The 12,502-nt window shown below is 41.4% G+C and overlaps 1 protein-coding gene across 1 annotated transcript in view; it reads left to right on the forward strand.

The window, feature by feature from the left end:
• UST (uronyl 2-sulfotransferase) overlaps nt 1–4,805 on the forward strand; it is a 321,091-nt gene extending 316,286 nt beyond the window's left edge. Inside the window, exon 8 of the mRNA XM_008006705.3 lies at nt 1,640–4,805. Within this exon, the coding sequence (XP_008004896.1) occupies nt 1,640–1,923 (284 nt within the window). The 3' untranslated portion in view covers nt 1,924–4,805. The remainder of the gene's footprint in view (nt 1–1,639) is intronic.
• The last annotated feature ends 7,697 nt before the right edge of the window (nt 4,806–12,502 follow it).

A 12,502-nucleotide genomic window follows, 5' to 3' on the forward strand; every position in this document is an offset into this window, starting at 1 on the left:
TATACCCAAAATAAGTGGAAACAGGGACTCAGATACTAGAATGCAAGTGTTCATTATAATAAACAAAAGATGGAAACAACCGAAGTGTCTCTCCATGGATGAAAGGGTAAACAAATTGCATTCTATCTATACAATGGAATGTTACTCAACCTTAAAAGGAATGAAGTTCTGGGCCGGGTGCGGGTGACTCACACCTGTAATCCCAGCACTTTGGGAGGCCGAGGTGGGCGGATCACCTGAGGGCGGGAGTTCAAGACCAGCCTGACCAACATGGAGAAACCCCATCTCTACTAAAAATACGAAATTGGCCTGGCGTGGTGGCGCTTGCCTGTAATCTCAGCTACTCAGGAGGCTGAGGCAGGAGAATCACTTGAATCCGGGAGGCAGAGGTTGTGGTGAGCCGAGATCATGCCATTGCACTCCAGCCTGGGCAACAAGAGCGAAACTCTCTCTCTCAAAAAAAAAGGAATGAAGTTCTGATCCACACTACAACATGGATGAACCTTGAAAACATGCTTAGTGAAACAAGCTAGACAAAAAAAGGACAAATATTGTAGGATTCCACCTATATGAAGTACTGAGAATAAGCAAATTCATAAAGATAGAACATGGATTAGAGGTTCTATCTAAGTGATGGGGTAAGTAGGGTGGGGTAAGGAAAGGAAAGGAATTGGGAGTTATTGTTTAATGGATATCAAGTTTTTGCATAGACTCATGAAAGGATTTTTAAAATAGTGGTGATGGTTGCATAACACCGTAAATATAAATAATGCCACTGAAGTGTACACTTAAAAATAGTTAAAATTGTACACTCTATATGTAACATTTTCATGCTATTCAGCAATGAATATAAAATATCATATTTTGTTATTAAGCATTAGCATAAAATTAAGCATATTTTAGTTATACATATTTTACCACAATAAAAAATTTAAAATTTACAACAGTTAAAATTATACTTAGACTGGGTGCAGTGGCTCAGGCCTATAATCCCAGCACTTTGGGATGCCAAGGCAGAAGGATCTCTTGATGCCGAGACCAGCCTGGGCAACAGTTTTAGTGAGACCTTGTCTCTACAAAAAATAAAAATAAATTTTAACAATTTGTAAATTATACTTAAGAAATCTGGCAGCCCTTCCTTTCCTTTTCTGGACAAATGCATTGTTGAAATAGTAAAATGGAAATGGATTTTGTATCAAATTAAACTTTATGTCAGTATTTTAAAACTTACAAAAACAAGATTATTAGAAAGTAGTTAGACAGCTCTTCCATGCCTCCTTCTGAGGGTAAAGCCCTTTTCTGGTGTAACAAGAAATAAAAGAGGGAAAATGGTAGATTCTGCTGTTCAAAAGAATGTAGAACTCAGAGTTAATAATTGAATTTGGTCCAACTGCATGGTTCACATCCGATGAAAGGAAATTAGATAGCTTGTGCTTCAATTCATGTTGACATTAACGCTTAGAGTTGGTGAGTCTTTCCAAATATTGTCAGGAACCTTCTTCCCTTCTAATACTTGGATATGCTGTTGCTTCGTTAGGTGCTACCAGAGTTGTACAGGTAATGTGGGTCCTCGCGGGGATCCCTCCTAAGCTAAAGCATTGCAAACGATGGTTCATGTGCAACCCCGGTTCTCTTCCAGAGCACAGGAAGCTTGGAAACATGACTGTGACGGTGAAGAAGACTGTCCCTTCTCCCGAGGCCGTGCAGATCCTCTACCAGCGGATGAGATACGAGTACGAGTTTTACCACTACGTCAAAGAGCAGTTCCACCTGCTGAAGCGCAAGTTTGGACTTAAGTCTCACGTCAGCAAGCCCCCCCTGAGGCCACACTTCTTTATCCCAACTCCACTGGAAACCGAGGAGCCAATCGACGATGAAGAACAGGATGATGAAAAGTGGCTGGAAGATATTTATAAGAGGTGATGTGACTGTGTTGCCTCCATGGTTTTATCTCCCTTTTCCATAAAGTTCTTTGTTTTGGGGAAGTAAAATCCTTAAGGGACTAAATTAATGCTTGGGTGCATTAAAAAGAACAAAACATTCCCACATGTTGGGGTCATTGGGAGATGCCCGGTTTTGCGGGTTTTGTTTGTTTAATTTTATTCTGTGTTTTCTCTTGGCTCTTTGGGTCTTTCCCAGGTACACTAGATGGCTCCATCCCAAGGCATCTTGTCATAAAACAGCTTTCCCCCTACCCCATATGATGGGAAAAGGGGGAGAAATATAGCCCCTAGCCTAATAACTTATCATTTGTAAAATGACTTATAAAAATATTACCTCAATGGTAGGAGACATCCAGACTTATATATTTCAGCAGAAATACAAACCACTTCAGAGACCAGGGAATCTCCTCTGGAAGGATCTAAGAGAAGGTAAGCCAGATTAGGACATCAAAAGGGAGGATGGAGCCAGGTGCCATGGCTCAAGCCTGTAATACAAAGCCAAGGTGGGAGGATCACTTGAGCCCAGGAGTTTGAGGTGGCAGTGAGCTGTGATCACACCACTGCACTCCAGCCTGGATGACAGAGTGAGACTCTGTCTCAATTAAATTTTTTTTTTTTAAAGGAGGAGGATCTCCCTGGGTAAGTGGTTTCTACCCGCATGGGTAGAGTTCTGCCTGTGGTCCTTCTCAGGGGGCACTTTCACCAAGAGCAGTGTCGTTATCTCTGGAAGAGCAAGTCAGCTTGTGCCACATCCCCAACCAATCCCCAGCCTGGAGTACCTTTCAAGGTCAAAATGCATGACCAGCTCCATTGAAACATTCCATTTCGAAGCACCATGCTGACAGATATCAAAGTAGTCCAGCAGGGAAAATAATTTGTTTGCTGTCTAAGGAAGAATGTAGACAAGACAGATAAATCTGAAGGTCATGTGGCATCAGGGAAAGGGCATGGCTGTGTCCTTTGCACCCAATATGAAACATCTTCTCCCAACATTGCTTTAAATGGAAGTTCCAGGAACCAATTTAGCTCAGGCATTTGACTCCTACAGCAGAAGTTCTGAGCCTGACCACAGATGGTGTGTAATCTATCAAACACACCCCTGGCCAAGTTGGGTCCTATAGGACCCGGTACTATGTACTATTGTAACTTCTAGTCCCCTAAGAGGTACCTGTTTTCAGTAAAAAAGGGGTCCTGAGTTCTGTGCAGGTGACAGAGCTACCCGAGAACTCCCTGAGTTCTGTGCAGGTAGAGTCCCCTTTCTTATGGGACCTGTATGCTCTTGAGCACACCTCAACTCTTACTTGAGACATCAAAATAGAAGCAGCAAGAGCTTTTGGGGCAGAGACTGCTTGGCCAGCTTTGTAAGTAAGTGGCTGCCTCCAGTGTAATGTGACTAGATGTTGGGCAGTCTCACTGTCCTAAGGTATGTCTTCTTGCCACCTCCCACTGCCCCTCCCCTGCCACCTATCAACGATGCCTTGGTTCAGTTATTAGAAATCTGTTCCTTTGAGTTCTGAAATATTTTCACCTTAAAGAAATCCTGAAAATACACATTCTCCTGGGGAGACGATAAACAGCTAGCTGAGAAGCCGAGGTTCAGTGGTGGCAGCAGGAAGGATACTTGCAGCAAATTTTGTCTATTTCATATTTGTCCCCCTAGAGCCAGCCCTAGCAAATGTGTGAGTTGGGAGTAGTTAAGAGTAAATAAGACTCTGACTTTACACAAGCTACACATTTTCTACTTTTCATAAACCACCAAGTCTCTCTAGAATTTTTTCTTCCTTCACTAAAATTGGACGGTAGCCAAGATATAAAGCAAGTCATTTGGAACCTGCCGAGTGAGCACTAAAGCTACTTTATCATGAGATGGGTGTTAAGAAGGCTCCAGCCCACAGGAGTCCAGGGAGGGCAGGGACCGCAGAGGCACGGAGTCCAGCACTTGGCCGCTTATGGGCCTTCTTTCTGCCTCAGAGGATGGGGGCAGAGAAGCAATGAAGGGAAATGTTCTTAGAGGAGGAAATATCCTTTGTCCCGTTTAGAGAGACCAGGGCCCTACCATTAGGCATACTTTCAAAAGCAACCTGGAGAACAGCTATCATATTCAAAACCAGTACAAGAACTGCTGCCTGGTACTCTGTGAGTCATTTCTATGAAATTCCATATAAAGAATAATGATTAGTTTACACACTGTGCAATCTCACAATCTGAAAACAAAGTTGAGTTGGCTGTGTTTTCTCTGCTCTTGTCAGAACATTGAGACAATTGGTCGTTCAAAAACATTCATCCTCTTACTGCAAGTTTACCTGGGTACTGTTACCTGTGTGTTCAAAGGCATTTATTTTCAGCAGTGACCATTATAACTTCACAACAAAAAATGGTGATGGATTTACTTACAGGGTCTTAATGTTATTTTGTCCCAACCAACACCCTCTAGGTCCTAAAAGTCAAGGTACTTCATTAGTTTATTTGGCAAACGTGACAACATTTTTTTTGGCCCTGGGCCCAACAGTTTGTACTTCATGAAACATATTGTACATTTTACATAGTTTAATTTAAAAAAATACCTTTTAAGCTAGTTGATCTTTGACTGTCGTATTTATTATAACCTTTCAGCACATTCCAAGGTTTTAGTTACTCAGGAAGGAGTTAATTAAAATGATTTTATTTTGGTCTGATGGATGTTTTTTAAAAGGAAAATTATTATTATGAACCTTCAGCCTACTTTCTTGAGTGCCGTAAAAGTGCTTGTAAATCTTTTTTTTTTTAAGAAGAAAAAAATGGTGTTTGACATTGATGGAAATTCAAAAATATATATGGAACTGAAACATTAACTTAGCTAAAATAAAAGCAATCTGTGTTTGAGATGAAGCGTTCCTTAACTTATTCATCATGCTTATAAATAAATAAATATAAATAAGTTGACATATTTTTTCCATCCTGTTGACAGCTGGAAATAAAAGTGCCTGCAGTTCCTCCCCTCAGCCTTCTTAATTGGCCAAGCTTTTTTCCTCAAGATGGGATTTTGAAAAGCTGTATTTTAAAAAGTATATCAATTTCCATTCTTGTAATTATATGACAGCAAAAAAAGGGAGCTGATAAAATGAACTAGTCATTTACTCATGTTGCTGCGTATTTTAAAAACTAAATAGCTGATTTTATTGGTATTTCCACGGTTGGTTTTGTGTCGGGGTGCTACATCTGAATCGTCTGTCTCTGTCATCCAGCATCTATAGGGCGTGTCTACAGTCAGGTAGGAAAGGATGTGCCCCAATTCTCAGTGTCTACGATGATCTGTTTCTCAGACATGTAGCGTCTCAAACCCTGGACCACTCTAACCTCTCAAGTGAGCAGTCTTGATCCAAACACCCTTCTTCGGAAACTTCACTGCTGTGGTCAAATGGAGCTTACAAAGAGAAACAAACTCTGTGCTTCCTGTGTCTCTGATGTGACTGTGTATTCCAATTATATGTGACTATTCTATAAAAGAATCAGAATGCTGATACTAAAGGAAAGAGAAATCCACTTTGGTAATAGCATGCTTTATTTCAAGTAAGAATATGTGAATCTTAAACAGCAGGTGATAAGTGGTGACCTTTCTCCATCATTTTGTTCGTCCTTCTGTAACTCAATCAAATGATGTTAGCCTCAGTGAACTTTAGAACCAAAAGTACTAAACAAAAACTGGATCGTGCCATATCTGGGGTTGCTTGTGTGGTCTGAAGTTCTTTATACATGTGCCATCACCTGCAGGTTTATCCAATAAGCTATTTGGCCATAAATGAACTTTATAGATAATGACAGTATTTCTTAAAAGGCAGGATGACAGCTGGGTGCGGTGGCTCATGCCTGTAATCCCAGCACTTTGGGAGGCCGAGGCATGTGGATCACAAGGTCCAGAGATCGAGACCGTCCTGGCTAACACAGTGAAAACCTGTCGCTACTAAAAATACAAAAAATTAGTCAGATGTGGTGGCACGCACCTGTAGTCTCAGCCACTCAGTAGGCTGAGGCAGGAGAATTGCTTGAACCCAGGAGGCAGAGGCTGCAGTGAGCTGAGATCATGCCACTGTACTCCAGCCTGAGGGATAGAGCGAGACTCCATCAAAAAAAAAAAAAAAAAAAAAAAAAAAAAAAGGCAGGATGACAATCCATAGCTAAAATAGCCCTCTGGGTCAAAATTGTGAAATCTCCTTCAAGTAAAGATAAAGAGGAGTTATTTTCCTAACATGCCTTATTTCACCTCAGATGATAAAGAAACCTGTAAAAAATAAACAAACATAATGTTTTAAATATCCTGCTACAGAAAAGTCTGTTTTAAGCTAAAACCAAAAATCCAAGTCTGTTAAGAAAAACACACAGAACTTCTTTCACAGCGCAGCACATTCATTGTGATATCATGCAGTGTTAGTCTTCTAGGCCTACCATAACAAAGTTCTATGGACTGGTTGCCTTAAACAACAGAAATGTATTGTCCCATCGTTCTGGAGGCTGGAAGTCCGAGATCGAAGTGCTGGCAGGGTTGGTTCCTCCTGAGGCCTCTCTCCTGGGCTTGCAGAAGGCACCTTCTCCCTGTGTCCTCCCCCTGTGCCTGTCTGTGTCTTGATCTTTTCTTCTAAGGACCGCAATCATATTAGATTAGGGCTCACTCTAATGACCTCATTTTAACCTAATGACTTCATTTAAGACCCTGCTACGATTTGGCTGTGTCCCCACCCAAATCTCATCTTGACTTGTAGTTCCCATAATCCCCACATGTCATGAAAGGGACACGGTGAAGGGTAATTGAATCGTGGGGGTGGTTACCCCCATGCTGTTGTTCTCGTGATAGTGAGTTCTCATGAGATCTGATGGTTTTATAAGGGGCTTTCCCCCTTTTGCTCAGCACTTCTCCTTGCTGCTGCCACCATGTGAAGAAGGACGTGTTTTCTTCCCCTTCTGCCATGATTGTCAGTTTCCTGAGGCCTCTCCAACCATGCTGAACAGTGAGTCAATTAAACTTCTTTCCTTTATTATTTACCCAGTCTTGGGTATGTCTTTATTAGCAGTGTAAAAACAGATGAATACAGGTCCTATTTCCAAAAACGGTCACATTCTGAGATACTTGGTTAAGACTTTACTATATGAATGTGTGGGGGACACGCAATCCAGCCCGTAACACCCAGACTACAGCAGAAAAGTTAGGGTGGAGGAACTGAATTCCAACAGGAGAGAAGCAGGCCTCAAAGTACAGACTCCTATAGTTGCACTGGGGCTCTGGAGCAGTGATCTGGTCCATTCCCTCATTTTACAGACAAGGAAAACCAAGGTCCAAAAAGGAGACCTTGTCACATGCTAACTTTGCCCATTGCGGGTTCCCTTAACTTTTGAGCGGCTACCAAATTAAAACTTTAAAAAGGTGATACAGCCAAAGCCCATCCACCAACCTGGGATCCAGATTGAAAACCATGAGGCACTTTCAGCCGCACCCACTGCCACCTGCCACACTGGAGCAGCCTCCCCATGGGGATCTCCTGGGAGCCGGGACTATAGAACTCACCTTTCCACAGAGGAAGGGGAGGCCCTATTGGTTTTCAGTCACTTAAGTCCTCAGAGACAAATCCCAAATAATATTTTATTCTTGATTTTTCTGTCTGCTCAAAGGACACAGAGAGGTTCTTGTTCCTTGGTAAACAGACTTGGAGCATGTTTGCCCATCTCAGATTACAGAGTTTTATTTCTCTTAAAGGCAAAATGAAGATTCTTGTTCTACCTCCTGTAATGAGTTTCAGATGGACCCACCTCCAAAAATATAGTCAAAATGCAGTTCATAAAACTAGTGGAAGTCAAGTACAGACATGTCCCAGGAAAGCAGAACCAGAGGAGAAGCAGACCCTGGGCACTCGCAGGACTGTTTGACTCACTGGAGAGTTCCCGTCTGCCAGGGCAGGCTTGGCTCGCTGCTCTGAGCACTGCAGATTCCCGAGGAACACCCAGGCCCACAGATGTTCATGGGCCACAGAATTGTGAACTGACCACTTGTGCATTTTGGATTTCAACTTGTAAACACAGGGATTCCCTTTTTACAAAAAGAAAAAGGAGAGGATGAAAAATCATGCAAAGGAAAATTGTGAGCTAAGTTTTTCCTTTTGGAATCTTGGCATGCGCATTTAGCTATCTTCAATCTGGCTTTCACCAGACGCTGTGTGCTTTGAGCAGCGTGGAGCAGTCTGCCCTGCGCCGCTCTGCCAGAACATTCAGACTTGACCTGTCACAGGCCTCTTATTCCAGTCATGAGCAGACACGGCCCAGGAGATGGGCCCTGCCAGATACAGCAGGCTGCCTTCAGGGTGCAACCAGAGAGGCGGTAAAAACCTGGGAGGAGAGCAGTTGACTGACTAGGTTGAGGGCTGCCCACCAGTCAAGTCCCCAAGTTCAAGTCCCAGCTGCTCTGTTTCACTGGGGGTCAGAGGAAATCATTTGACCTCCATCTGTCTGAAATTGACTCAGCTGGAAAACATTAGAAAGAAAATAGAACATCTACTGAAAACCAAGAGCTGCTTCTGGGATGAACCATTTCCCACCCTTGGCCCCTAAATGCTAAAAGACTGAGAGCCACAACCCTTCCTAAGCTGATGAAAGGTTTGTTCTCACCACAAACACTGTATCCCGAGCAAGAGGGCATAGAATTCCATATAATCATTCCAGGTTGCCTGAAGCCCCCACTCCTTCATGTCTGCAAGTGGCCTTGCCCAACATGCTATAAGTCCATGGATAGCAGCATTTCTGAAATGTGAATTGAGCTGCCAGGAGTAGGCACATCCTCCTGGGCATGAGATAGAGCAAAGCAGACCTATCTTGAAGAAACATCCGTCCATTCCTCCTGACCTGGTTTCCGCCGTTCTGTTTACTGTGCCATTATCCAAAACAAGCCACTCTGTGGAATTCCACTTTTCTCAAGCATTCTTTGGGACGAGTTTGTCTAGCTGTGAGTTACAAGATTCATCTTTAATTCACAGCTTATACTAAATACAGGCTTCCTCTAACTTCTTTAAAGTACCATGTGTATCTGTGATCCCATGACTAATAGTAATAATGAGCCTAAAACTTCCATGTGAATTAATACAGGTTGTGCACAAAGAAAAGTGTTAGTAAAAATTGGAAACCTGGCAGGACAGGAGTACTAAACTTCTTGGAGGGTCGTTTCTCATTCTCAGAAGTAGCATTACTGCCGTGATGTGGGAGAAATCTGGAAATGATTTTGTGGGCTGGTGATGTTTCCAGCATGGTTGAGTCTTACCCCCATAGGACTGCCATTTTGAAACTTTAATGTGTTGTATTACTAATCTTTCAAATGCAGAAGAGAGTTAAGACACTGACCACAAACTTCCTTATAGTCACCTTAAGCTTTGCACATATCAAATTTACTATTTTCTTTTTCTCCTTTCGGCACACTTTCCTACATGTTGTCTGTCTTTGATCTGAAGCTGGTGAAATTCTAGGCCAATGTATAATCCCAAAGGATAACTCATGAACCAAGTGTGCGAGATAGGCATGAAAATAAAATCACTGTGTTAAATAATTTGGGGAGTGCTGCAGTTCATAGTGTGGTGTTACACAGTATGGTAGTATATTCAGAGCATATTAAGGACTCATGCATACTAAAGCATTTTAAAAAATTAATCTTTGTTAACTTCAAATTTCTCAAAACTATTTGCCATGAAACCCTTATTTGCTTAAGACCCACTAATATCCTATGGAACTAGTGTTCTGGAGACTACACTTTGAGAAACAATGCTTTAATGCAAATTTATACATTACATTTTTCCTCGTTGGATGAGTTGCTTTCCTTTTACTGTGGTTCAATTTTGGTCCATGCCTCCTGCTTGAAGAAAACATATTTGCATCAGATGGTGAACATGTTGATAAAAAGAAGATGGGGACAAATGACATTTTTAGAAAATAACAAGGAATCATCTTTCAGTTTTGCTTATTCTCCTAATTACATTCCTCTATCTCAGGAAAAAGTAGAAACTCTGTTCACGGTAAAATTTTTTATACTTTTTCATGTTATTTGGGTACCTCGAATTAATTCATAACTCCCATGAGGATCAGTGCTTACATCCAACCAAATAAAGGACATCTGTCCCCCTTTCTTCCTTGGCCTACAGTTGCTTGTGCAATGGAAAGGAAAGCTGTGGCGAAACAGAAATCGCAGGTGTTTCAAGTAAGGTTGGTAACCGGGATGATGAGATTGCTCAGCTCCAGAGCGCTCAGCCTGCACACTGGGGCACCTGTGTTGTTCAGTGCACTAGGGGGCGCCGTATCCATAACAATTTACTCAAGAAATCTCAAGGTCTTTCCAAACCTCATTTCTCTCCTTCACTTGCTCATTTTCCTTCATTGCTTTAGAGCAGTATGGCCCAGAAGAAACTCATGGTTGGTGTATTTACCTACTACATTTACCAGTGTACATACACACTGTTGATCAATAAGTTATTATCTTTCCCAGGTCTTCTGGCCTGTTTTAAGTTTTGTTGCTATTATTTTTAGAGTATGTTGTATTTTCAAAATCAGTCTTTATCAGATCATCTTTCCTGAGTTTGTTGTGTAACTAAAACATGATGACAATTCTGGTTCGATAATCCAGAGGTGACCCATGCGATGACTGTCCCGGATAACCTTCAGGCAATACCATAATTGCCACAATAAAGATAAGTAGAAAGTGTGTATAATGAAAAAAAAAAAAAAAACAAGGGTATAGGAAGATGTCAAGAAAGCAGTATTGCCCTGTTATCAAGGCAGGCCACACTAGAAAAGGATTCAGGTAACTGTCAGTTTAAATTATTTTTATCTACAAAAATTTACTGGCACACATAGGCGCTACATGGGAGGTCAGTAAAGACTTCAGTGAGGAGAAGACCTCATGTGGGATTTGAGCTAGAACAGTGGAATTTGCAGATAATAGCAAGGCAGATCATAAGCAAAAATATCACTCTGCCCTTGCAGCAGATTTGCAAGAAAGAGGCATTGTCATCCCTATTTGTATAATAGGAAACAAAGGCTCCAAGAAGTTAAATAATGAGCCCGTGACAGCACAGTAAGGAGCAAGAGCAGGATGCACACTCAAATGTAACATGCCCTTGCTTTTTTTTATTGCTTGTAGGAGGCAAGATAAGATTGAGGCAGATTGCTAAAAATTTTGGAAGAAATTTTGATTTACTATAAGGGTAGTGAGGAAGCCTTGGGTATTTCAGAACACAAAAGTGACATGAAGAAATCATTTTCCTTCTTCTAAATTAATTAGCACCCTGTGTATCTACCCCGGCCCTCCCTACTTCTTTGCAGATCTCTATTCTCTGTGTAGATGGTTATATGGATTAGGAAACTAAGGCTCAAAGAGGCAAATTGATTTTCAAGAGGTCACATAGTGGGTATAGTTGATTCTAGAACCTTCTGACTGCTATCTAGCACTCTTTTGTCTACATTATGCTGCCATAGCCAATGTATAGAAAATCATTTTCATCATTCATTGAATATGTTTATCACATAATAACGTCAGGGATCCCTGGTGAGCAGCATTTGGACTCTTGGTCTGAGAGTTTAATTAAACATAATAGAGACAATTACTGTTCATTTGGGGCAATTTTTAAGGCTCTAATTCCAGAAACAAACCTGAAATGAAAAGACTCTACCAAACTAAAACCTATGTTTTACCTGGTTTAATCTTTACTACATTCTACCTACCCCTTTTTGCACCAATCTGAATTTCAAGGATGTAAAGAGAAAAACGGCAATATGGGTAGATTTAGACACAAAGTTGGACGAATAGAAATAAAAAATGTCCCTTTTTCCCACTCCTTGTAAATCAGTATCCAACTCTTGGGTATAGGATATTGAGTGGGGAAGGGGAGGAGTGGGGCAGAAGGAAAAGCAGTCAGGAATCCAGGCTTCCTAGTCTCTCCGCCACTTACCTCCCTTCCCCCAGAGACTCCTCTTCATTTCATCTCTGAATTTCCAGGTACTTAACCCCTGTGATGGTCAGGTGAGATAGGAGAGGTTCCTGTTTCAGTGGTAACTTGCACTGGGGCTGTTGTCAGTAAACCAGGCCTCTAGCTATTTTCCAGACTGGTCAGAACACTAACCTGAAACCCAGAAGCAACTGCCAGGGCAGAGGTAAGTCACTGGTGGCTTCTGCCTCTACAGAGAGCCTTGGATCCCCCAAACACTCTTAGATTCTGGGAGTACCGATGTTTGCCTTTTCTATCTGCCCTCTTTTCTTGGCTTCTCCTTTCCTCCTTTTTAAAATAGCATAATTGAAAAATACAATTCAAAATTAAAATGAGTTTATTACTTCAAATATATCTTTGTGCTCCAGTGAATTGACAGGATTTATTTATGCTGTCAAAGTAAATCAAATGAATTTGATTTGGAGGTGGAGATGGACTTTAAACATAGGCAAAATGAAAGAAATCACAAAGAAAAAAAATACTAGAATCTCTGAGTTTCAAATAAAAAATAACCCAGTTAAAAAGTAAACAAATGAGAGGAAACATTTGTAGCAGACATGGCAGATTAAAGAT

Source organism: Chlorocebus sabaeus, chromosome 13 (assembly GCF_047675955.1).
Source record: "Chlorocebus sabaeus isolate Y175 chromosome 13, mChlSab1.0.hap1, whole genome shotgun sequence".
In the NCBI taxonomy this organism is placed as follows: domain Eukaryota; kingdom Metazoa; phylum Chordata; class Mammalia; order Primates; family Cercopithecidae; genus Chlorocebus; species Chlorocebus sabaeus.